Below are 27,398 nucleotides of genomic sequence, written 5' to 3'. Positions count from 1 at the left end.
CCATCGTTTCGCCTCCCCCCCCCAGTTTACTTTCAACTTTGCTGAGTTTTAAACACATTTTTAAATGTCTTTAAACCAGACATCTGCTTGTGAGTGATTGAAAGTAGAACAGTTGGTCCAAGACCTTTTCATTTGCTTCATTTCCGATTAAAGACTAGCTTAAAACAATATAACTATTTGCTCCGAGTCAATCTCGTCCAAGTCTGCTCTTCCAACAAATCAAATGTTGGCCTGAGTGAACAGAACCTGAAACATGCACCATCTGCTTGACCAATTGAATTTGACAAATTCAGGGATATCAGCTCAACTGTGTTCAGATTGGATCCCTTTTGGTAGCACCTTTTTTTTTTTTTTACTGGAACATAAAATTACTGCATAAGATTATCCTCAGTAAAAGAGAATATTTCCTTTTTACTGAGGAATATTCTGTCTCAGTAAAAGATGTACAGTATTCTTTTCAGGTTTGAAAATGTACCGTTTCTGAAATTCAAGAGTTTGTAATCCAAAAAAAGAAAAAAAATCTGTCGGTCCGTCTGTCGGCTGTGTGCGGCTCTGAGGACAGTCCTATTACAAAGGTTGGTGGCAACCTTTCCAGAAAACTGCCAAACTGCTGGAACACTGAGTTCCTTTAAATCGAGCCTAAAAACCCATTTATTTGATGTTACTTTTGAGTATTAATAACTGGAACATCATTCATTTTATCCTGTTTCCCAACATTGCATTACTTTTTTATGCCATTTCAATGTAATGGTTTTTGTTGTTGTTGTTGTTTTCATCATGTAAAGCACTTTGTAAAGTTACCTGGCAAGACATAGAGTTGCATAATGAATTTCATCCATAAATGAAATTCATTTATGGATGAAACTCATGTGTTCTGTTGCTTTATTGTTTGACACATGCGTGATGAACTGAAAGGTTGTACTCCTTTAACAGCCTTGGAAATCCATCCATTTTCTAACACTCTTGTCCCTTAGTGGGGGTCACCCTGGACAGGTCGCCAGTCTGTCGCAGGGCAACACAGAGACAGACAAACAACCATGCACACACACACTCACATCTAGGGAGAATTTTAGAAAGACCAATTAACCTGACAGTCATGTTTTTGGACTGTGGGAGGAAGCCGGAGAACCAGGAGAGAACCCACGCATGCACAGGGAGAACATGCAAACTCCATGCAGTTTGCATGGGATCGCTGAAACCATGCAAACTGCATGGTGCAAACTCCATGCAGCTTGCATGCTGGGCCGGGAATCGAACCTAGGACCTTCTTGCTGCAAGGCAACAGTGCTGGGAAATCCCAAGTTCAGTGTATATAACCAGAAAACTTGCTAGTGCTGGCGGCGTTAAGGAGGCCTTACATCCAGCCGCCATGTTTTTAATTTAAAAAACGTTGATTCCAAGTTGACAGGAAATTTGAAAATATCACTTGATAGTTATGTATTTTTGGAAGACTGGAAGATTAATACCTAAACACCAACTATAAAATCTTTAAAAAAGGCAATAAAAAAAAAAACTAAGATAAGTTAACAATGCTAAGCCTGGTGGGGGCACAAATAAAGCCTGGTGGCCCGCCAGACTTATAATACACTGAGGGGAACCCTTTAAACAATATATATCAGCAAATTAAAGTCCTATTTCTCCATTTATGCAACTGTTATGCTGAGACTAATAATCTGGAGTGAGATTTACTGCCTGTAAGGGAAAGAATATCAAATCACATATTCTAGTTTAGAATGGATTCCTTTAAGGATCTCAAAATATTTTAATGTTACTACTGCACCTTTTTTGCAAAACAAAAAAATATATATTTTGCCCCCCCCACCCCCAATATTGTTATTCAATAAGAAAAATGTTCTGGTTTTTGTTGATAAGGAAACAGAGGTATTGTGCAAGCATCTGCAAAGTAATTGAGGCCCAGTTTTAAGATGGACAGACTGATTACAGTGTGCTGTCTCCCACATCTCCCTGTCATGGCAACTCATTGAGCTGTCTTCCAGCATGCACTTCAGGCAATCAACATGAGAATTTCCTGGAGCATGCTGAAAAAGCTCGCATGTTGCTCGACTCATTCTGAGCCCCCACTGCAGGAATATGAAATCACATGTAAAGCAAGACGGCCATTTGTGAAATACTTCAAGCGTTTCGAGGCGAGAGAAGCTAATGTTGCTGAAAATCCAAACTGTCACTGGATTTGATTTGGGTGTCATCGTTTCCATGGAGAGCATGGAGAGAGAGAGCGGCTTTTTAAGAATAACGAAGGATCACACGTCCCCACAAATAAAAACGGAACGAACCAATCCCAGTCCGTGACACGTGAAGCCAAATAAAGATTTTTACAAATGGTGTGTTTCTGGGTACAGAACGTTTAAAGTGAAATCCTTCACTTCAATCTGTGGTTGATTTCCCTCCTGCTGTCGGGGGAAGGTTGGCCACCGAAACCTCTGAAACTTCTGAATAATCTGTGCAGCTGCAGCCAAAGGAGCATCAAGTGCTCCTGCTTCCTGTAGTCCATGTTCACTGTGGTGCACCATGTCACCAAACAGCACACTGACAACTGGTCACCCTTTAAATAGGCCGATTGACTGGTTACCAGCTTAAAGACAGCCGTTACGCTAATTAGAGGACATACCCCAGCTCTACATGTCCCTATAGTCAAATGATTTTAAGTTTTTTCTAGAGGTACCACCATCATCATCATCATCATTAATTGGTTCATTTTCAGAAACTTTCAGTAATTATCACTGAAGTTATTTCACACTTTTGTGGACTTTTGCATTCGTTAACAGAGGGCTGGTCAAGATTGTATTGCATTACTCTACAATAATTGTGAATTCTTTCAAAGAGTTGAATTTGTAAAACCTTTATTTGTGAAAACAAACGGAGAAAAAAAACCAAACTTGGGCTTAATAGTCTCCCCAAAAATATCGTTAAAATCTTTTCTCCTTGTCCTAACCCAGTACAGTGTACAGTCTCACAAGCTGGATATATTTTTACACTCCTATTTGATATGTTTCTTTAAAAAAAACAAAAAAGAAAAAGAACAGGACAGCAGCTACTTTTGTTAACCGTTAATGTGTGTTGCCAAAATTCAACATACAAAAGCAGGAAAAAAACAAAGAACTCTCCATTAGAACCATACAGGTCCTGGACTGAAAATGTTACAGATTTTCATTATGTTTTGATGTTTGCACTTGCTGCTTTATTTTTCTTTTTTTTTCAAATGAATTTTGTATCTTTCTTTTAGTTAGTCATATTCTGTGAAATCAAAGCTGAACACATGTGGCCAAATGAAAATCAACATTCTTGGTTTAAATAATGAATTACTTTTGGCACTACTGTTGTCCCCTTGCGGTTCACCAAAAACAGTTATTTGCATCGATTTGAAATAAATGTAACAAATTTCTCTTACCCTTGTTGACATTTCACACACTTAGCAGTTATAACAACCCGGACATCAAGTTCCGCTAATATTTTCTAGACAGTAATGTTGACACGCATAAACTCAAAGGGCAAAAAACATTAAATATGAACATGCTCTGGATTCAGAGAGACTGTCCTCACTGCCCTTCCTGTCTGCAAAGTGCTTTTTGACACATCTCGCTGAATAAGGCTGCTGGCTAAAACCACTTGTCACAAAATGCACATATTAAGAACAACTTTGGCTTCCTCCAATAACGACTGTGAAGAGAACACTGAACAGTGACGACCAAATGCGGGGACATTGACATGGAATTATCTTGGCTGTGTTGCTTCATTTCATTCCCCGGGTTTCTTTTCTATTTTCTTATTTTTTTGTACAACAAAATATAGAATCTGAGGGGGGTCCAGCTGTCCGCCTTTCGTCTTGTTAATCATAATCGTCGTATTCTGGGTCCATGTCGTCGCCCTGGTAGTACGTCCCCTGTGTGGTGTAGGACCTTGTCTTCATTGAACAATTTGTGTCCATCAAGATCGCCTGCGAAGACAGAAGGAATTGGTTTTCTTATTAAAATAACAACGATAAGAATTTTCACCACAACCTTACCTGGATGCATGAAAACTATTCAATGCACTCCCAGGGTGAATACTCACACGGACTGATTGTCATTGAAAGTCAAGGGTTATAAGCGTTTGGTCGATCTGTCAACAACGCTTTCCTCCTAACAAAGGACTGCAGCTGCCTTTTTTTTTTTCTTTTTTTTTTTAAGCATCATTTTTGGGAAACTGCTGAGAAGATTGCAGCTAAAAAGAAAAGATTTCTGGAAAAATCAAAAACTCCAAAGAGATTTTGCTGCAGAGAAGAAGTTTCAGCTTGTTGAGAGGGTTTGCCTGAAAAAACCCCCAAAAACCTGCCGAGACATTACTGGACGTCAGCAGAAGATTGGTGCAAAACTGATTTCCCTGAAGAATCCACTATGATTGTTTGGGGGCATTGAAAAATATATCTGTCTGGTAAAGAACAAGATGGATTCTGTCATCAGTAAATAATCGTAAAACTATCTGTGTGTGAGGTGACTTCTCCAGTAGAGCAGGCTTCCTCCAAATTCTTCCCCAGGAACACTGGGCCATGAATAAAGGGAAATACAAAAACAGTCTCCAAGGGCAACTTCAAACAATCCAAACAACAATATGATGATGACAGAACACCAAAGTAAATATGGTAATGAAGAGACTCAAAGATCAGAACATTCACATTTGTTAGAAAACTCCCCAGATTCCAACCCACACTGGGTTTGGGATTATTAAACCCACACTGGGTTTGGGATTATTAAACCCACACTGGGGTTGGGATTATTAAACCCACACTGGGGTTGGGATTATTAAACCCACACTGGGGTTGGGATTATTAAACCCACACTGGGGTTGGGATTATTAAACCCACACTGGGGTTGGGATTATTAAACCCACACTGGGTTTGGGATTATTAAACCCACACTGGGGTTGGGATTATTAAACCCACACTGGGGTTGGGATTATTAAACCCACACTGGGGTTGGGATTATTAAACCCACACTGGGGTTGGGATTATTAAATCCACACTGGGGTTGGGATTATTAAACCCACACTGGGGTTGGGATTATTAAACCCACACTGGGGTTGGGATTATTAAACCCACACTGGGGTTGGGATCTGAGCTGGTTTCAGTTCTCAAACATTAGATGGACAAACAGAAGCTGACAAACTGTTATTAACTCCAAGCGTTATAAGAACAAGAACGGTACACAATCAGATTTCTATCCACAAATTGATACACAGATATTTTAGACTTGATTACAGAAGATATCGAAAAGTAGACTCAAACATGGCTGCCATGTTTGTACATGTGAAAGGGAATTTTAATGCAAATCTCAAGACTTTTACTTGGTGAATTTTTTCAGGGGTTTAACACTGGGATGATCCCTCACACCACCAACTCTGCTGTTGAAACATATCAGAAAACTCAGAAAAGATCTAAAAATCCTGAAGATAGGAAATAGCAGAGGTGATCAATAGATGGATGTAAGATGAACAACAGTGGAATTAGTGAGCCAATGACTGCCGAGTGGAATAAAACAAATGAGCATCGTGCCACAGTGTGATGACGGCTACTCTTCCAGGAATCACGCACAGGTGGTTAAGGCACTCAAGCAGGTGGACGGATTAGATCAACAAAACACTGCTGGACTGTGTTTTGAACTAACATGAGCTCCCAAAGATTAGCTCATGTTGGTGGGATCAAAGTCAGACACAATCAAACACGGCCAAAATATGACATATAGGAGATCAGGTACTGAGATGGACTGTTGATCTGATCGACTGATGTAGATAGGCATCGGTCCCCATAGAGACCCAGCATGCATCCATTCATGCATGAATGAATGAATGAATGGATGAATGAATGAATGAATGAATGAATGAATGAATGAATGGATGGGTGGGTGGGTGGGTGGGTTCCTGTAGACGCTTGAATTAAATGACTGACCTTACTGGCCTCAGCTAACCTTCAGTCCAGCTCTGCTAAGTTTTCTCAATGTTTCATCACAGCCCGATGAAACACAGTCTTATGATCTGACTGTCAGTCTCCAGATAAAGTCCAAAACATGCATTTTAAATGAATCATCCTCAGGTGTGCGTGTGGTTGTTGGTCTCAGAGCTGCTCTGTGATGAATTGGAAAACCTTTTGTACGCTCTAAAAATTTCTTAAACTGTGAGTCAAATAAAATACATAATAAATAAAATAAGCAAAGGCGTCTGGAGGACAAACTGACTATCTTTTTTTCCTACTACTCTCCCATTTATTTTCGTTTTTGCTTCGCTCCACAGAAGCTCCATCTGGCCTCTAGAAGTAGCTTCTGTTGTGTTTAGTTGTGATGCCTTTGTAGGGTGGACACCGTCTGAGATAACGCAACAGCAACTAAACGCTCCCCCTCTCCTGCTATTGACTTTTCCCTTTATATTAACATAGAAAGAACTACTACATCATTTCTTCTGTTTCTTTTTCCACTCTGCCTGCTAAAGCCTTCCAGTCGGGCTTGGCGAGCCTGAGCCAGGTTCTCTAGCAAGGCTCAAAACAATCACAAACAAAACATGCAGGTAAAAAAACAAAAAATAAAATGCAATTGTGAAATTCACGGAAGTCTTTACAAAGCCACACAAAATAAAATCCAGCCTACTCCTGTTGGTCTAGATAAAATCCACGCAGTGTGATCCGGCTGGTTTTACCGGCTCGGTGCTGCACTCTGCGCTCCAGGCGGGCCGTGATGTTCTTTACATCGTGTTTTTGTTTCGGACTCAGTTTTCTTGAATAGAACTCAGATCAATTTTATACCAATATGTATCTACAGCGTAATAAACACAACACATTGCTCCACTTTTTTTAAAATTTTGATCCTGCATCCAGGTAGCGAGGAAACCTTTTAACAACCTGGAAACATTTACTTCTCAACAGATTCTCTAAAATCCAATTGATGTGGAACACAGCGGCTCTGTGTTGTGTTTCGCTTGGGGCTGAGCTAAACGGGTGATTGGTTTTTTTTATTTTTCTCTTGAGCCTTGCTTGTTTTTTGTTGTTGTTGTTTTTTTTAATCAGTCCACTACCTGTTCAACAAGCCAAATTGTATTTTTAGGTCAAAAGTGCACAATGCATTAAACCAAGGTGAACAGTAGAGAAATAAATAAATCTTTTTTTTTTTCAATTCTTTGGCTGCTTTCATTTTCATTCCATTTTCTGTCCAGGGTGCACCATCCTGGAGCTTTGATTTTGGGTAACCTCTCATTGGTGGAATGGTACCTATAGGCGGCGTTGGATTTAGGTCAAGACTTACAATTTTCTCTTCTTGCCCAGGCGGATTCTTAAGGAAGAGACAGAGAGGAGCGAAGAAAATGTCCACTACTCCGATGATGGTCATCAGCCAAGGAAAGCCAATGCTCTCTGCTATGGATCCTCCAATGGACGGACCTGTAACAAGGAAACACTGCACAGATTTGTTTGTTTGACTTTTTTTTAGTGCTGAGACAAAGAAACATGAGTTGTAGATTAACAGTAGACAGTTGGAAAATCATGAAGCGTTTTAACACAAGCATTTTGTTCATTTTAGTCATATACTGTTAAAAACGGCAAAAAACATTTTTTAAGAACCACTGCGGTACCTGGAATAAATAATCAAATCGAATTTTATTTGTATAGCTCCTTTCAGTAAGTGCTTTACATCACAAAAACGCAAAAACACAACGTCGCAAAACACACAGTCAACAGCATTACATTTTGTCGTCGTTACACATCAGATTATTGATTAATGTTTCAAGATTATGTTTCAAAAGCAACTCTAAACAGCTGGGTTTTTAGTCTGGATTTAAAGGAACTCAGAGTTTCGGCTGTTTTGCAGTTTTCTGGAGGTTTATTCCAGATTTGTGGTGCATAGAAGCTCAATGCTGCTTCTCCTTATAATAATAATAATACATTTTATTCATAAAGCCCTTTAAATCTCCAATCGAAATCTCAAAGGTCTCATTCACATGCTGATGATGGCAAGCTACTGGATTGTAGCTACAGCTGCCCTGGGGTGGGCTGACTGGAGCGAGGCTGCACATTTTGTACCATCGACCGCTCTGTCAACACCAACAGGCAAGATGGGTGAAGTGTCTCGCCCAGGGACACAAACAACAAGGCCGTATCATATTAATTATCTCCATGTCCTGATTCACAAAGGTGCAGAATTACATTTTTTATTTTACCAAAGCTGGAGAGCCTCACCGGGGGCAACCACTCAGGTAAATCACACATGTCAAAACTCACTATGTAAATAGATTCTAACATATGTTGCACTCAGGTTTTGAAATACGCTGCAATCAGATGGTAATTAGCGCTCCAAGCCCGCGGAGCAAGCAGAGACCATTAAAGGCTTGGAATGTTCTCCTGGTCCCGTCGAACAGGGAACCCTGTTGTAACTATGGAGATTCCTCATTGTGTTTCCTGACCTGTGGTATGGACATTGGTCCTGTTGTAGACCAGAGCATCTACGAATACCTTTAGAAGTTTTTTTGTACTGGGTATGCATTGCCACTTATTGATTGAAACGGCAGATTCCTATGGTTCATTAAAAAGTCATGAAATCTGCTGACATGGATATATGTTTATATTACTCCAGATTTAGAACCAGTCATCAGAGAATATGTTTTGATTTTTATGATAAACAATTTTTATATGAATTTATTTATTTTAACTCCAAATCAGATTTGTTAATTTTTTAAATAACTTAATTAAATTTCCTTTGACCCAGGGGCTTTGGAGTGGATGTTTTGTGGTCCAGATGCAAACATAGTCGTCTTACTGTATTACGGTTACACAGCACACATTTTTAAAATGGGTTACACATTTACCCGTAGGCTAAAGGCATTGTAATTGCAAAACCTTGAAAAAGTAACCGCCGTCCTGCAAATTCACAACTCTATGGCTGACCTGCAACGACACCTGCAGAGGCCAAGCTGAAAGGGGGAGGAGAGCTTTGGATGGTGCCTACACCTTTAAGGAGAAGAGCCTAGACAGCACTGGGCTGAGAGGATGAGGAGAGGAAACCTCCGGATGAGAATGCCCTCATCCTCAGAGGATCCTGAGGAGATTTGCTGCCCCTGGACTTTCCGCCCCTGGGTTGGTGCCAGGGGGCAGACTTGCTCGGTCAGGCTTGGAACCTGCAGATAACTGCTGGCAGTTCTGGTTTAAAATTTCTGTAGATGAATTTGTATCTGAACATCACTATGTTATATGCCAATGGTGTTGAATTGAATTGCAATTAGATAAAATGAATGGAACTGAACTGCATTTGGCCAGCTTACCTAATGGCTCTTTAATGAACTGATGCAGAGAAACAAACTCAGTTATTAAAGACAAAGTCAGTAAATTTTTTACACTCAACAGACATAAAAAAAACCCTTAAGTATTCTGACATAGCGTTAGCTATTATTTAGCTAAATAATTTGTATTGTTCAAAGCTTTTATTTTTGGTTTTCTACTTACCCAAAGCAAATCCCATGCAGAAAGCTACATCAGCAATGGCATACACACTTCCATACACGGACACATGCCTCAGGTCCACCAAGTAACCCATTATGGGCATCATGGAGGAATCCACCATGCCTGTAAGATACATTTAGAAATCATGTGTAACTATCACTTTAGACTACATGGAGCAACAAAGCGAGTGGACGTGAGAACTCACCAATAGCAAAACCAACACCAAAGTTTGGAAGAATAAGACCATAGATGTCTCTGGCAAAAGGAACCTAGAGCAGACAAATTAGTTATTAATTTCAGTGTCTCTATAATTTATCACAAATTTGTGATAAGATCACAAATTCATCCATTCAATTAATTATGCGTTCTCCGTCAAGCATTGTGGGATGTGGGAGGGCTGGTGTCTATTTTAAGTGGGTCATTGGGCGAAAAGGTGGAAAACACTCTGGACAGGCCACCTGTTCTTCAGACACACAACCAGGAAAACACTAACATCTACAGGGCAACCTGGAATGTCCAAGGAACAAACATGCACACTGTGCTGTGGAGGAAGCTGGCTTATACAATCCTGGCATGCACAAGGAAAACAGAAACATACAAACTGTAGCAACAAGGGCCTAAACCCGGTTGGCCACTCTGCTGAATCCCAATAAGACGTTCAGCTTCTGGTGGATTTTATAGAATCCAGTTCATGTTTTAGATCCATTTTAAATTGATACTTTAACCAAGTATTGCTAATAAAATGTACTTTAGTGGAGGTGTGAGTTTCCTCTGCATCCTCAAACTTCTCTCATGTACTCACGCAAATAACACTGAAGCCAACCACCACCATTCCAATGAGAGCGCAAAGCCATCTGGAAAACAAACAGGCGTTGTCACAGCTGACTCATTCTCAGTGTAATTGAATACATTGACATCCACATGAATGTAAGGTTGGCACGACATCAAATACATTATAACATTTCCTACAGTTCATAGGTTTGTGTACTTCATATGTCGTTTACAGACAGCTTAAAAGAAATCATTTAAAGTTTGTCACATCATTTTGCAGTTGCTGGGTGAATCACAACAAAAGGCAGATCTGGGTAACATGATTATTGATCCACGTTTAAGACACGACGGTTTCTAACATGCCAGGAAAAGCAGACTTTGGTACAAATAAAGCTTTTTTCATTAACAAGGGAAGTTAAGATTAAAAAAAAAATCAAGTCATCTCTTATTTCCACAAGCATGTGAAGTAGTCAGGATACAGTCCGTCACTAATCTAATTGTTTCCACCCAATAGTCCTTTGAGTAATGACAACTGAGATATTTACTAGTGTTTGGAACAAAAGTGGCTGTTAGTCCACGTGAAGTTGAATTCTGCAGAAACAATCAATGGAGAAGAGGAAATGTACTGGTCAGAAAGTCATGCATAAGGGGTTAGGAGTTCAGTTTCCTGTGAAAAGTGCTGTGTGTTGGCAGCTTACGTGAAGCTGAAACAATCAAGTCTGACTAAACTGGCTCTGCTAAGGCATTCTGCTCATCGGTCAGGGGGGTTTTTCAATGTGCTTTCCACAAATGCCTTTGAACCAGTTTTCAGTTAGAATAATTATGGTTGACATGGAATTAGTCTGTATGATTGGATTAAAAAAAAGCATTTTTACTTTTTCTCTAAAGCACAGGTGTCAAACTCAAGTCCTCAAGGGTACAAAACACTGGAATGAAATGGCTTAATCACCTCCTCCTTGTGTAGATCAGTTCTCCAGAGCCTTAATGACCTAATTATTCTGTTCAGGTGGTGCAGCAGAGGCACATCTAAAGGTTGCAGGACAGCGGCCCTGGAGGACTGGAGTTTGACACCCCTGCTCTAAAGTATCTTGAACCAACTTATGTTGTGAATTGGGTTGACCAAGGCAATGTGCTCTGATATTGATTTGGGATTGCATGCTAATGAAACTAACTAAGGAAGAGCCTAAAGTTTGTTCTAACATTGCTGAAGAAATGCACATATTCATCTTACATTTTCTCCTCTTGTTATTCATTTATTTAAAAGCTCCAGATTAAAACATTTCCTGTTAAAAATCTTTTTTTTTAACAGGAAAAAAGGCAAAAAGACGTCTTGTCTTTTTTTAAAATCTCTTTGCAAATTATAAATTGATACTGTGAATTTTATTAACCATATAATGGGAAGGGTTCATGTCACCTATGAAGAAATAAAGGCCGGGTAAAAAATAAAAGAAAAGAAAAAAAAGCCTGGATATAAAATGTCCAGCCTTCTTATATCTCCCAAGAAATTTGTTACAGTAACACTGACCAGTACATTGCTCTTGTTCAGCATTGCTTGCCGAACGACAAAATCATTTTTAAAGAAAAGTCAACATTTTTATAACGGAATTACAAATGCCTTTTTTCTGTCAAGGCCTCAATAACGGCACAACCACGCAAACATTAAAACCCCTGAAACTCATTTATAGGAGCGGAAACAGATACCACATCCACAGAGGCAGAGTGGAGGAAAGTAGATAAGGACAATTTCCCTCCCTACCTTCCCATCTTGTGAGCCAACGAGCCAAAGATGTTGGTTCCAATAAGGTAGGAGATGGAGGCTGGTAAGAAAGCGATGCCTGGGCCACAGACAGGGACACAAAGGGAACAGAGGTGTGGGCAGAAATGCAAAGATAAGGAGATGTTTATCAGTGTCGCACACAGAGCTGCTGTACATCTCGCATTGTGTGTAATGAAGTCTCCTTTCCACCTGCCAGCATGTGACATCCTAATATCCTGTTCCCCTTTCATCCTCTTTATCTGACCTAGACTTCATATACAAGCGGGCAGGAAAAAAATATATAATAGAAAAGTCTGTGGCAAGGCAATGTCAACAACATCTGCTAACTGACGATTTAAACAGAGCTTTATACGCACGCACGCACACACAGCTCATAGTTGCAGGTATACCTTCTAAATACACTTTTCTACATTTGATCACTTTAAAACATCAATCGTCAGTGCCTTGATGATAGACCAACGCAAAGTAGCTAGTAATGAAGTTAAAAATTTTACTTTGACAAACCTCAAATAAAATCCAGAGCACCTGATTCCCTTCCAAAACAAACCCATCAGTATAATATTTTATTTTCCCCAACGAAGCTGTTTTGCTAGGTTCTTCTAGGTTTGGTGTTAGAGGACAAGCAGCATCGTGAAGACCAGGAAACCCAGCAGACGCAGAGAACGTTTGTAGAGATGCTTAAACAACAATCAAAGCTGTGTAAACCTCCCAGAGTTCATCATCTGAAAAGGGGAAAGAGTAGAGCACAACCACAAACCACAGCTATGTACCTCAACCAAACAGCGTGACAAGGACAGCAGCATTCAGAGAAGCAGCTACCTGACAAAGGTAACTCTGGGGAAGCGGCAAAGAGTCCCATACCTTGGTGGGACTCTTGTGGGAAAATCTAGCAGTAGAATAGATGACAATGCAAAATTATAGGCTTTTTAAAAGTTGGAAGAACAACAATGTTCATAGAAAGGAGTCTCGCTTACAGAGAACCTGAACCAGCAGATGTTCTGGTCATATGCTGCTTTTTTTGTTTTTGTTCCACAGTTGTGTGCTTCTGCGGCGGTGCAGGTTGCGGTGTGTGTTTTGTGTGTTTTCTGCTCAATTACCTAGTTGCCACCTCCTGGTACACATGGTCTCCATCATCCAGATTGGCAGGGTTGGTTCCATCATGGCAATTGCCATGTTTCCAAAACAAATGGCACCTGGACATGAAGATTAAAGATAACCACATACAGTCTCAATTATAGTTTATTTTTGTTCTTTGGTACTAATGTGTTTTTCCTCCAACAAACAACCATCTGGAACAAGATACATAAGCAGCTCCAGCCAGCTGCCTCTGTTACCTGTTTGATCTCTTTATGGTAGATGTTGTTTGATGACACTATAGCTAAGAATTTGGTTAGCATCACGAACAGTTTTGATTACATAAATGCTACTCTTCCTTTCAAAATCACACTTTTGTGAGGGTACGGCGAAAGGAAGCATCCAACATCAATAAAATTTTACATTGAAATAATTTATCAAGGCAACAGCATGTGTATTTAGTGTTTATGTTATTATATTACATATTTCTGCAGTCTACAAATAAACATAATTTCACTTTGGACTATTTATGCGTTTTTTATTTCAGAGAATTTAGCATTCGGCCCATCCTACCAGATATGAAACAGAACCGTCAACCAAACTAAACCGAACCAGCATTTTCTGTTAAAAGTATGTCTTTTAGCTCATAATTCTAACTAAAACGGAACCACTGAAATGGTGCTAACAAAAATAACACATCCCAAAACAAGTGATTTTTTTTTGCCAATTTAAAGGCAGTAGGGAGGAAGTAAAACAAAAATTCAACAACTAGTTTGCATCACAAAGTCTCAATTGCATAATTGACTCGAACATTGCAATAATTGTCAGCGCCCTCTGTAAATATGACCCTTTCTGCAAGTAGTTAGAGTTAGATGTAAAGGTAGTCTTGACCATCGGTTCTTTCTGGAATACCGAGGCGGTGTCCATAAGAAGGGACGCAAACAACCTTTAAATAGCTACATGATGAAAGAAAAAAAGGGGAATAAAATCTGTGAAGTATTGGGTCCAAACTGTGGGGTGTGGACCTCTCTGAAAGGTCAGATGCAGGGGCTTTTCCCTTTAGCCCACCCAGAACCGGCCCAGAGCTGTTCAAGGTTTGCCCACATGTGGTAAAAATATGTCTGAATGACATAAAACTTTTCTCCCTCTGTTTTTCAGACCGCTTAGCAACCAACACTGGAAGTCGTGATTTGAACCAAGCAGAGCTTTTGTTCTGTTAGCTTGGTAGCATGTCCACACGACCTAAAACAACATCTGAGTCTTCCTGCTGTTTCTTCAACGCCACTGAACAAACCTCCCTCAAACCCGCAGTGCCGCTCCTGCTTCCTTACCAGCAGCGATCAGAATGTACGGATCCTTCATCAGCGTGAACAGTGGCGTTCCCTTCTGACTCTGTGCGAAAGGAGAACAACATGTAGATTATGACATACAGCGTTACATGTCAACAACTTTTAGAAGCATCGCACTGCGAAACCTTTCTTATTTATAACTGACACTGACAATAACTATTTACAAACTGCATGTTTCTTCTGTTTTCTGTTAAAGCGCTTTAAAATTTTTTTGAGTCTGAACAGAAGTGCTATTAATGAAGAGTCAAATAGACCATTTCTGATATGAACTTGGAATATGACTGTGGTGACTGACAGACTCCCAAACAGCGGAATATTAAATGAATCAATCAACAGATGCGGCTGATATATTGGTTATATATAACATGCAAGAGACAGAAGGAGGTAGGAAAAATAAAGAAAACATAAATAAAGAAAAATATATTTATGGAAAATTGTAGTCTCACAAAATTGATTATCTTTCAGTTTCAACACAATAAGGATACATTCTCTCTGTCAGGGAGCCATTTGATTGCATTTTTTGACACAAAGGCATTCAGAGCTTGATGTAAGTGCCAATGACTATTTAAGGCTTGGACAATTTCTAACTTGGCATCAGGGGATGATCCCTTTGGTTCCACAGCGACTGTTCACTAGTGCAGAAAGCCAAAAAGCTAGCATGGACACCCGACTGGCCTGTACAAAACATGGACTGGAACCTGACTGAACACCTTTGGGATGAATTAGAACTGACTTTGAGAGGCCTGGTCCGCTCATCCCACATTAGTGTCTGACCTCACAAACGTGCTCCTTGGAAAATACTCAAAAATGTCGTATAAAACTAACGCCAGGTTTAGAACATTTATTCAGTTATTATTATTTTTTTGCTTAAGTCTGTGTATAAACACCAAAATAAAGAATAACTTATAAAATATGTAGAAAACTTTGCCGGACAGATAACCGATACAGTACGACTTATCAACAGTTGGTGCAGGGCAGCTGGGTTGCACATTCAAGCTGAATGGATGAGAAACACACTGACCTCAGGTTCCACCTTGGTAGGCTGAAGAACAAAGAGCTGCAGAGCTGAAAAGATATATTAAATGTTAAGTAAATAAAACAAGAAGATACTGGAATCCAGTTGACTAGAAATGATTCAGTGGTGAAGTAACCCTGAGCAATATTTAGGAGTCTGCCTGTTCTCCATCGGCGCTTACCCCCATCAAAGAGTGCCAGGAATGCCAGAATAAGGAATGGAGCTGTTTTCCCAACAAAGTCATACATCACACTGCCGAACGGGGGCCCAACTGTAGGAGACAACAATGACTGAGAATCACTGCAGTTAGCACAGCCGATCCGTCGATGAATGTATGGACGTAAAGAAAGGGTAACCCTATTTTTTCTCGTTGTAAATGACAGTCCGAGTGCAGAGTTTTATAAAATTACATGTTCCTTTCTATTTGGCCTTTGTCTTTAAATGATGGGCTCTATGTATGGTCAATAGTGATATCTACTGATAAATGAGATGAAGGGCTGCTGTGCAACACCATGTACAGTTAGGTGACCGAACCTGCAACATGCTCGCCCATTACAGTTTTTCTCAGTCGCTTTGGTGCATTTCTCAAATCATTTTTGACGTCTGCAAAACAGCATGTGCACTTCTCAAAACGCCTGGTCCAAACAACAGAGCACCATGGATTGAATGCAAAAGAAAGTTTCTTTCATCAAAAATCCTTAGTTCATCTCTCAAAATTAAACATGTGTGCCAGTGAACATACCAGTACTTCAGAATGACAAGTCCTTGTTTTCACTGTGTATGGATAAAACACTTCTAAATAAATGCGACCTGCATGTGTTCCCCAGTGTGAACGGGCAAATGATCTGAAAGTGTCCCGCACGCACAGTAGGGGGCGCATGGATGCTAACGGTGGAGCATAGTTTACTCATTTGAAGTGGTTCTCCAACCGGAGCAGCATATTAACAACTTAATCCTCGTTATAGTCCGTCATGGTTGTTGCTGCGTATCAGGACGCAGAATAGTGACGTCTGTCGAGTATCAGTGATGTTCAGGTCGGATGAACACGACCTGGACTTTTGGTCACATTTGAATCGGATACGTATCGGATATCTGGATCGCATTTGAAAAGAATCCGACCTGTGTTGTTCAGACTGTCCTGAAAAGATCAGATACAGGTCGCATCATGTCCAAAAAAAAACAACACTTAAATTAAAAACAAATCTGAATTGGGTCGCTTCAGGCTGCAGTGTGAAAGCAGCTTTCTATTCTATTCTGACTATGTTAAGAAACACACACATCAGCTCATAATGCTTCCAGTTCTAGTACTGTTGGGGGGGCAACAACACTCAGACTGGAAGCATAAAGCTGCTAAGTGCTGACCAACACAACAGAACCCTCTAAAGACTTGCTCTATTTTTAGATGCATTTTCAGTGCTCTTTTTTTTTTGCACTACAGTAACATATTATATATATACAGTACAGACCAAAAGTTTGGACACACCTTCTCATTGAATTCAATGAGAAGGTGTGTCCAAACTTTTGGTCTGTACTGTATATAGGGCTGAGAAATTAATTAACATAATCATAGAAACTAATGAAAAACTATCTAAAATAAAAATATCAACACATCCAGGACATGTTTTGTATATTTAATAATAATAATAATAATAATAATAATAATAATATTATTAATAATAATAATAATAATAATAATAATAATAATAATAATAATATATCTTTCCTTTAGATATGGGTGAAGGAAGGACTCAACAGGAAAGTGCTTAAGGTGTCTGCAGGTGGTGCGGTACGCATGGCTCCTACTGTGCAGCCGAAGTATGTGAAGCCAGGCTTGCAGTGTGAGTGTGTGCGTACCTAACACTCCCAGAGCCAGACCTCCCAAGGCGATCCCGATGGCGTGACCTCGCTCCTCATCGTCTGTGTACACACTGGCCAGCATCCCCATACCTAAAAACACGCAGCAGCACACCGCAGCCTCGGCTCAACGTTCGGATTAAAAACGTCTTTCCACGCGTGCACAGCCGAGTCGCAATGAGATTGAGGCGACAAAGTAATAACATGTTGATATGAAATAAGTTAAAAGAAAAATACAAATTTTATATGTAAAACGTGGAAGATATAACTGTAACAAAGTGGAGATGGCCGGATGAGATATTTCCTTGATTTCTTGATTTATCTCTTTTTTTTTTTTACCAAAAACTAAAAATCTTCAATCTGGTGTTTGGTCTCAACTAGCCCTTATTCTGAAAGATAATTTTGTTTACACAGATTTCATAATTAATTTTATTTGTCGTTTCTGGTCTTTTCTATATTTATTATGAATATTCTAAATGTCTTCCAGTTCCGGTGTTTAAATGTTCACTAGCATTTAAAGTTTATCGATTTTTGAGAAAGTGTTTTTGCATTTGTATGCCGTTATTACTATTATATTACTTGAAAATGTCCTCACAACAACAATGTTATCGTTTATCGCAATAAGCTCTGGGACAATTTATCGTCCAGCAAAATCTGTTATCGTGATACAGGGCCTAAAACATAATCAGAAAGCCCTAGAGAGGCCGATCAGTGTGAGAAGATGTTCAATATTCAATTTTAATTGAATGCTGAAACAAACAACTATTTATTGACACTTTAACAGTCTAATCAATGTATTCTGGCCCTTTAAGAGCATTCAGATTTTTAACACGGCCCAAAATGAAAAAGAATTTGACACCATTGCTCTACGACTATCCAGGCAAACTTCGTTCCTTGTTTGGTTCCATGATCCCAGACTGATTCCTGAAAGCCCATGTGTGTGAACGGCGTGTTGCTGCATGGATTGGTGAGTTATGAATGACCAAAACGGGCCCATCTATGCCAGTTTCTAATCAAAATGCTTAATGAAAGAGACTAAAGTCAAAGCCATGATACCTACGTTTAACTCAAGATGCTTTTAAACCCAGTGCTTAAGAACGTAGCATGATTCAATAAAAGCTGGGGAGAAAACTTAGCATAGAAGGCATTTGTTCCAATATTAGAACCTCATCAACTTTCAAATAGTCAAATATCTTCGGTTGTTAAAAATTAAAAGGTAATTACCAGCCACTGATGAACAGGAGGAGCCAACACCTTGAAGCGATCTGGCCAGAAACAGCAAAGTGTAACTGGATGAAAAGGCGAACACTTCACAGCAGGAAAAACAGGATTACAAAGAATAAACCATCAGACACAGAGCAGGCAGGGCGACTTATTGATCATCAGCACTGATTTGATTGAACTTACTGATGGTAGACAGAAACATAATACAGAATCCAGCAAATATAGGAAGTTGGTATCCAATCCTAAAGGGACACAGAAGGTGAAAGGCATGTTATTTCTGCGCAATAGCAAAGCATACATCCTGTTTTGGGTTGTAGAAATACTTAAGCGTTTTATGGAGAATTGAGTGGAAGTCGAGCAGGTAAAAAAAAGAAAATAAAAGCGTCTGTTTCATCTGAAAATGTGAGGATGAAGCAATGATTGAGAGGAACTGTTAGCAAATCTGAAAACAAGGCAGGAACAGAAACCCGTTGAAAACAAACTCATAAAGTCATCCATTTAAAAATAACTCACAAGAGACATTTATAAACGACGCAATGTAAACTGACCTTTAACGTTTTTTTTACTTTATTTTATAATTTGGTGTTGTCTTTTCATGTTGCTTACCTCTTACAAATAAAAAACCTTAATTTCCACAATCTGTCCTCCTACTGTGTCCTTGTGTCTGTCGGTTCCTCTCCTTTAGCTAAACCAGTCGTGCTTATCCAGCTTGGTTCTCGTCAGATCAGAGTCGCGGTGTTTTCTCAGTAAATATCAGGCACACTTGAATTGTCTTGATTTGTCCTCTGGCAGGAGTGAAAGGCACAAACAAGCTGCGATGCCTCAATTACTGCATATGAAGAGTCCCTCTGAAAACCTAAGTGTTGATTTTGGGATAAATGTTGGAGATATCGGCCCTTTGTTTTCCGATATCACGTCTGGTTATCGGGGACAGGGTGGCTACGTTAAAGCCACAGACCTGCTTGAGAATCATTTATTAATGTCCATTTATTGAGAGCACGTTCTTGCAATTTTGCTAATAAATAAATAACACAATATTTGATCTAGCAGAGTTTTTCTTTGCGTCTGGAACTGTGAAAAATATTTGCTTCCTTTCGAAATTCCGCAGCTTTTCCTGTTTTTGTCAGGATTAAAAATGTTTTTAGGGTTTCGAGCGCGCGCGCGGAGTTGGCAGAACAGGCGATATACGCGGCCGACCTCTAAAAGCCGAATACTGCGGTGTAACTACAACATGTTCGTCTGTATTAAGGGTTTTTGTTGCCATCATTACATCAGAGGCTTAGTGGTTAAATCAAATACTAAAGGGTCAAGCTGGGTCTGAAACAATAAATGTGTGATGTGGCTACTAATGGACACAGTTCCTTTGTAAACCAGGAACATAATTCAACCCATTCTCACTCCCAACTCGTCATATATTGACGCATCGGACGGTCCGTCCTCGTCACATGTTGACGTGCAGGGTTCCCCTTTCGCGTCAATATGTGACGCGAGGGGTTTTACCCCATGCCTTACAGTCATTTTTGCCCTAAACCTAACCAAATCGTCGAGTTTGGAAGGTTCGGCAGCGGTTGCGAGAACCCTCCGTGTCAAAAATCCACGTAAAACATGTGACCTTCCCAAATCGTCAACATGTGACGCTGAATTTTAATTTTTTTTTAAACCCCTCCAGGGGGTCTCTCTTTTTGTGGGCTCTAGTGTCCCTTATACGAAAGTAGGCTGACAGGAAGGGGGAAGGAGAGGAGGGAAGACATGCAGGAAATGTCGCCGGGTTTGGGGTCGAACCTGTCCTGCGCCACCACAGCACGCGCCAGATACAAAATACTATTAAACTATCACCCGCTTTTTGGACGTACACATAATGGTCAAATAATTGGAAGATTTATTATTATTATTATTATTATAATAATAATAATAATAATAATAATAATAATAATAATAATAATAATAATAATAATAATAATAAGCAAAACCCACCAACCCAATAATTTCAGCACATCATTACGTCTAAGGCACAGCACCGTTCTGTCTGGATGCTCTGGGTCCAAAGCCTACAAAGGTCCAAATAATTGACTCTGAGACAAATGAATCCGTGGTGAAGTAAATTTAACATGACCGAATCAATGAAACCAACATTAAAACCTCAAGTTAGTATCTTTACACAAATCTATGTCCATCGATTTGCTGTAGTAAATATGCTGAGATGTCTTTGCTGTTTAGTTCATGTACAACTAAACAAAATTCATACTTAAATCACACAACATAACAGTTTAATTTGTTTTTATATGTTGCAATAATAGATTTTTTTTAGGACATTGGTTTATATGTGGCAGTAAGGATTAGCCAGCAAGCTATCCCACAATGCATTGTGCCACCAGCACCAGGAGCAGCAGCAGCAGCTAATTAAACCACTTTTGTATTGATCACAAAAATTAGTTTTAAGATGTTGAAGGCAAAACAAAGACTCCAAAGCTTTATCTATGCAGTCAGTTCCTCAAGAATGAGGATGCTATCAGAGCAGTACAGCGCTTGTTTATGGCATTTGTGTTTGCATATTTGAAACTGCACCACGAGTCAGATGTATCATTTTCATCACCACGCCGCTCCCACTTATGATTAGCAATTTTACTGAAAGCAGTTTTTCTTGTGATTTTTAATACAAAGTAGTCACTAAAGTTGTTTAACTTAAACAAAATGATGAAGTTAGTTTGTATGCCCTAAATATATATGTTGTATAAACTTAAGATGTACAACTTGCTAACATTTTAAAGATTTCAGTCTTGATTGTTTTTCCAGTGCACTGACGAATTTCATTCACTACATTAAAAAGTTGAGTAATTTATACATAGATTAGTTTAGATTAATCTTCATGACAAAATTTATGTAACTGTACTCGAATTTTGCTTTTCATGTAAAGAAACAAATAACCTTTAACATAGAACAGTCTTGCTCGATCAACATGAATAAATTATGATGATATCACTGTATTTGCAGTTACTTCTTGTTTTAATTTAAAACATATGCAGATACATGATTTATTGACCACAAAGGGAAATTAAATATCAATTAACAACCAAAGACAAGGAGCAGATGACAAACAACACAGAGGAACTGATTTAGGTACTTTAGAAATGAAAGTGATTGATGAAGACCATGGAATGTGTCTTTAGTTTACTTACAATTTACATTTGCACTCGTTCGGTTTATGTCACGTAGCCGTACCAATAAACTGAGGTTTAAAGTGGTCAGCGATGCCATGACAGGCTTCTGAAAACGACTTCAGCCTGTCATGTTGGGACAATGTGAGAACATTACTTTTGCACTGAATGATCCCATTGGCTGCACATATTTTGTCCTGGGATCTAGCATACCTTGATAGGAACAACAACTGAGTGAAATGCTTCATGTTAGAGTGACAAAACCCATATTTTAAACCCCGACCAAAAACACAGAACAACCTATTCCTTTCAGAAAGCTGCACATCTTAAACCTCTTGCCTAGGCCACAGCAGTAATTATTATTGCACGTTTCATTGCAACTACCACAGCACTGTGATAGTAGCAACCAGCTTGTTTAATTGAGTGCATGATTTGGTCAAAAACGTCAATTTCAGCCATACAGTCCAAGCAGCTCGGATGCATCGCTGTATCTATCTAGATCGTGCATCTAGAGATGAAAAGTGTTAAACGTTTGCAGCTGCTGAAACGCCGACTCTAATCTCAAAACTGTTTAGCTATAGTACAGAACTAAATCCAGTAAAAACCAACCAAACTGTTTTTGCCTTTGTGTCAGTGGCTGATCCAGTCGTCAGGTCTGACTAGCCGATCCTGACGTTTGCTTCTTCTTGTTCTTTCTATCACACTCCTGTTGGTTTGAAATCTGAGCTGCTCTCTCACACTGCAGTCATCTGGGCAAAATCAGGCAAACGTAAACATGCAGACACATCCAAACCTCCGTAATCAGGAATTCTGCTCTGCTTGATCCGGTGGTTTTAGATCTGTCGCTATGAGTCTTTATCCACAAAACAAAACCCCCATCAAACTGTCATTTACCATTTCATCAAACCCCCCCACGGGGAGTCTGATGTTGTTGTTGTTTTTTTTGTTGGACATTGTCATAGGTAAGACCATACTTGCAATTATGGTTTCCGTTTTAGAAACACAACAGAAAAATTTAATTCACAATTTCTGCCATTTCTGACAGGAAGTCTGTGGTGTGTAAGAAGTGTGTGTCTCAGTGCTGCAGCTCCATCCAGTCTGGTTCATGTCAGATGTTTTTCTCTTTCAGTTTTTCTCTGTAAAGTTTGTTGCAAAATCACACTAGGTGCCCATAACATCTGAAGAAAGTTCTGACTAAACGAATCAAGTCGAGGAGTTTTTAAACCAAACAGGCCAAGTAAGTTTATCCATCTGCACGTCGGTTTTTTTTCAATATGCTTTTTTTCCCGTAACTCTAACTAAATTAATAGCTAAGAATTTTAAATCCAAATTCCTATTACTAATAAACTGATTCTTACTGAGTCAGCTTGTTCACATGCTCATTTGATACTTTTACTTTACTTGACACTTTATTATCACTCAAAAAACCTTCGGCACATGAAGGAAACGCTGCAAACGATTCAGACAGCGACACTTAAAAAACACACACTTTCGATTTAAAAATGATTGAAACCAGACAGTGAAATAAGGAAAAAAAACACATCAAATTGATCGAAAATGTACAAAACTAAACGCTGAGCAGAAAACCGAAAAGTAATAGTGCACGTACTGTAAGGTTACAGCAAAATGCAGCTGGATTGTTGGATTAAATTATTACGCAGAAATGATTACTCTTATTCCCACTGGGGTTTTCATCATCCTGAAAACAAAATGATAAACCTTTCAGTGAATACATTTTAGGACTTGAGGTAGAAAGCGGTTGTATTTAAATCATAGCTCTCTACATGACTACTAAATAAAACAAACAAAACAACGACCAGCATAAGATTTTACTACAAATCTATACAAAGTTAATTTATTATATGTCAATGATATTTTAGTAAAGTGTGCATATTTAAACAGAAACCCTCACAAGTTGATATTTAGATGAAATGCTACTCATTACTTAATTTCAGAGGTTCTTTTTTAGAGCAGCCTGCAGAATAATCCTGATTATTGATCAAATGAGTTTTTACTTATATTTTTCTAACTGCATTGGAAATGGGACCTCCTCCGTACTCAGTACTAATAATTTAAACAAATGATTAAATAATAAATACCTAACAAGTAATAAATAAATTATTAGAACTAAATACATATAAAGACCACCTGTCTGCATTAAAAATGTGAAGGTTGGCATCTCTTTGCTGTACATTAGGAACAACTACAGCCTCTGATGGAAACACATATTCTCACTGTTTCCATGGACGTGGCCATATTTAATGCTGCACCTACTCATGTTGCTTCCAAAACATTAAGAGAAATCCTCCACCATTTTGACCAGTCTATTTTATTGACGTTCTGAATTGGATCAAGGAAACCGAAACACTGGCGAGGCCAACATTGTTTACGCCTCCTGACGTTTAACGGCCAATCGTGCGGCCTCTGTGTCGTACATCTGACAACAGCCTCGCTGACGCATGTCTCTTCATACTCCATGATAAATCATCGCAGCTCATCTAGATCGCACGGCCTAGTGGAAGCACCCACCACTGATTCCCAATGGGACTGAGATCCGAGGCCACTCTAGGATTTTTATGTCGCAGCAGATTTCTTTAACTTATCCTTCCAAATGGCAACATTATGTTCTAGTTTCATGATCCCTTGATCAGCAACGAGTTTCCAAGTGCCTGAAGCAGGAAAAGCAGCCCTCCTGCCCCCACCATGATGCTTCCACCACCGTTAACATTTTTGAACTATGTTGTTACAGTTGAAGACTTCTCTCTTCCTTCTCCGAACAAAAGTAACACTGTTTGTACCCAAAGAGCTCAGGACTGGTCTCTTCGGACCAAATCACAGACTTTCCAAATCCCATCGCCACGTTTCAAATGCTCAGGGGCAAACCTTGAGGCTGGGACTGAATTATTGAGAGCGTTCTGTCATTTCATCAATTCTGATCTTAACCAGTGAGTGAAAACAGCTTGGGAAGACCGTCAGAGTCTTCATTTTGTGAAACAAAAATAGCTCTTCTAGATTAAATCTGTTTTGAAGTTTCAAAATTAGTAGAAGGTTACAGATTGTAGATTTCACCCAAGTTGGAATCCAACAAAAAGGGTCAAATTTGAATCATTGTTATCAATATTAGTCAGTGATTGTTTCATTATTAAATTGGCTAAAGAAGATAACTTATTGTTTTTTTTTTTATTCATTTGAGGTCTTCAAACACAAAGACAAAGTATAATCCCTAAAAGTAACCTTAGGGATTATGAAGCATAATCCCTAAGAAGCTGTTCACTCAGACATTTATCTTAACGTAGATGTTATTCCAACGGCTTTAACGGCGAGGCAGAGCAGAGCCGTACCTGTTGGTCAGCGGCCCTATGAAGGGGTTGGTGAGCAGCTGCACAGTGGCCTTGGAAGCAAACAACATCCCAACTTTGACATTTTCATTGAGCAGCCTGCTGGTGGACCGAGGGCAGTCGGAGGAGTTGCGTGGAAGCGGTGCGTGGGCCGGGACGGGGCGGGCCAGGGTCAGCCGCGCTGACGGTGGAGTTGGAGCCCGATAACCTGACGCTGTTGTCGTACAAAGACACGACGGTGTGGAAAGAGCCGGAGGGAGCCTGCGGCGACAGGCTGCTGTTCCTTATCTCCACATCCGCAGACTCATCCAGGTTGTACAGGTAGCTGGGAATGATGGGAACTACAGGGACAGAGAGGCAACGCATCAGCCACAAACAGGACTAGTATACATTGGTATCCAAATAAAGCTGTCAGAGTTTCTACAGGTGTTATTCCAACGCACCACAAAACATTTCTCTTCAAGTAATAATAACAGACTGCTACCTTTTTTGTTAGTTTTTGTCTTTAAGATTTTATGTTTGTGTCTTTGTAAAGCCTATCTCCCTGATAGATGCTGTATAATACATTTTACTTACTCACTAATAGCAATATGTCTACATAACTTAACGATCATGGCTATTAAAGTCTCTCTTTATCTTTAGTTTACTTCCCAGCACTTTAAACAGCTGCTGAATGCAAAGCTTTCGAAAGACCGGCCGATATTTGAGCGTAAACCATCCCAGGTTTTGACGTCCAGGCAGATTGACGTCGCGCCAATGGAAGGAGGAGCGACGAAACATTTGACACAAGATCAGAACATCTTTGCTCAGACATGCGGCTTTCGGAGTTTCAGTTTTGGAGTTCTAAGACGGCGGAAGAACTCAAGACAAATATTACTGATCAGACTGAGGATCGAAGAGCCAGACAGCCTGAAGCCTGGAGGACAAAAGGGGCGTCGTTTGGAGAGAAACGTTGGCGGAACCGAGTGGCCGTGACCATGATAGTGGAGCCAAAGCCTGACATACAACAAATATTTACGAGCAATTTCAAGAGTCTGAGCTTTAAAATTGCGACTCAATCGAATGATTAACAATAAACTCACAAAAAATAACAAAGAAGCAAGAAAAATAATATTTTTAAACATATATTTTAGGTTTTATATTTAAGACATTAACATTTGAATGTTTTGCTTCCGTAGTAAATCCCCTTTTAATGCTTCCCCCCCCTCTTACTCAGAAGCTATTCAGAAATTGCATTGCTTCACTACAAGGCGCGGCTCAAAGCAGTGGCTGCAGCAGGAACAGAGATGAACCTGATGGATCTTTTTTAAAAAGGCCACTGTGCGGCTCAAAAGATATCATCTTTTTCTCTTTTTAAAAAAAATGCGCAGAACACAGAACAATTCTGTGTAGTTGAAATTTGGCATGGTCCATTAGGGCAAAAATAACATTAATTTAAAAAAAAAGAAAAGAAAAGAAAATTAGCCTGGACAAACAGTCTGAATCGTGGTCGCTTTTCTTAAGTTTCCTGTCCAGAAGCAAACTCCTCCTGTAAAGAGTCAGATAGTCTTGGTAAAGAAAAAAAAAAGAAGAAGAAGTGAGAAGGTGCAGCTGTGGTTTCAATGTAAATGATCAGGCCTGTTCCAGGTCCTAAAATGATTTAGGACCTGGCTGCGTTGAACAGAGATCAAGTCAAAATGGATCCCTGGTCCAAAACACAAACACACAACCAAATAAATAAAAAACACATCTAAATCATTAAAAATCTCAAAAATTGCTCAACGTATTTTATTATTATTTTTTTTTAACATTTTATTGACTTTTTGCTTTCGTAGCTGTTACTTATTATCTTAATAATATATACTATCATTCAAGTACAACACGGTGGTGATAAGTGGCCGCAGCAGAGCTTATAGTTTCAGCGCCTGTGTTTCAGGATTAAAATACGGCCACGTAGAAAAGAAGATCAGATATGATTATTAACAACAACAACAACAACAACAACAATAACAACACATGAGGTAGAAAAGAGATAAAAGTGCAAAAGTTTCATGCAGGGACGCCGGGCTGCACCTACCGACCACCGTCAGCAACATGTTGTCCAGGAGCAAAGCGACGAAAACAATGAAGAGAATCAGTTTCCTGGACTGTCGCTCCTCTCTCAGCCATTTGATCAACGTGAACTGACGGAGCGCATCTAGTCCCCCCATGGTGTTTCAGTCCGGCAGGACTTTAACTCTGCCTAAATAAATGATGGAAAAAAAAGTGTTTTGTTTTCTTTAAAAAAAAAAAAAAGAAAAAGAAAAAGAAAGAAAGAAATAGTGTTGGGGTCAGAATGAAACTGTGAGCCTTCAGAGGAACTCCTGTCCTACCTCAGGGGAGCAGGCAGCAGC

At 39.5% G+C, this 27,398-nt stretch overlaps 1 protein-coding gene across 1 annotated transcript; it reads right to left on the bottom strand.

Annotated features, from left to right (window-relative positions):
• Positions 1 to 2,844: 2,844 nt before the first annotated feature.
• Positions 2,845 to 27,398, bottom strand: slc18a2 (solute carrier family 18 member 2). The gene is given in 16 exon segments (XM_032553381.1): positions 2,845 to 3,955; positions 7,284 to 7,417; positions 9,473 to 9,592; positions 9,675 to 9,738; positions 10,272 to 10,323; positions 11,997 to 12,075; positions 13,115 to 13,210; positions 14,423 to 14,483; positions 15,462 to 15,505; positions 15,637 to 15,726; positions 17,310 to 17,402; positions 18,534 to 18,617; positions 18,717 to 18,775; positions 25,030 to 25,211; positions 25,213 to 25,367; positions 27,083 to 27,398. Coding segments are annotated over 16 exon segments (1,554 nt in total). The 5' UTR covers positions 27,216 to 27,398; the 3' UTR covers positions 2,845 to 3,847.

Source organism: Xiphophorus hellerii, chromosome 22 (assembly GCF_003331165.1).
Source record: "Xiphophorus hellerii strain 12219 chromosome 22, Xiphophorus_hellerii-4.1, whole genome shotgun sequence".
In the NCBI taxonomy this organism is placed as follows: domain Eukaryota; kingdom Metazoa; phylum Chordata; class Actinopteri; order Cyprinodontiformes; family Poeciliidae; genus Xiphophorus; species Xiphophorus hellerii.
The sequence above is the reverse complement of the archived record's forward strand: the minus strand, read 5'-3'. Positions and strand labels throughout refer to the sequence as shown.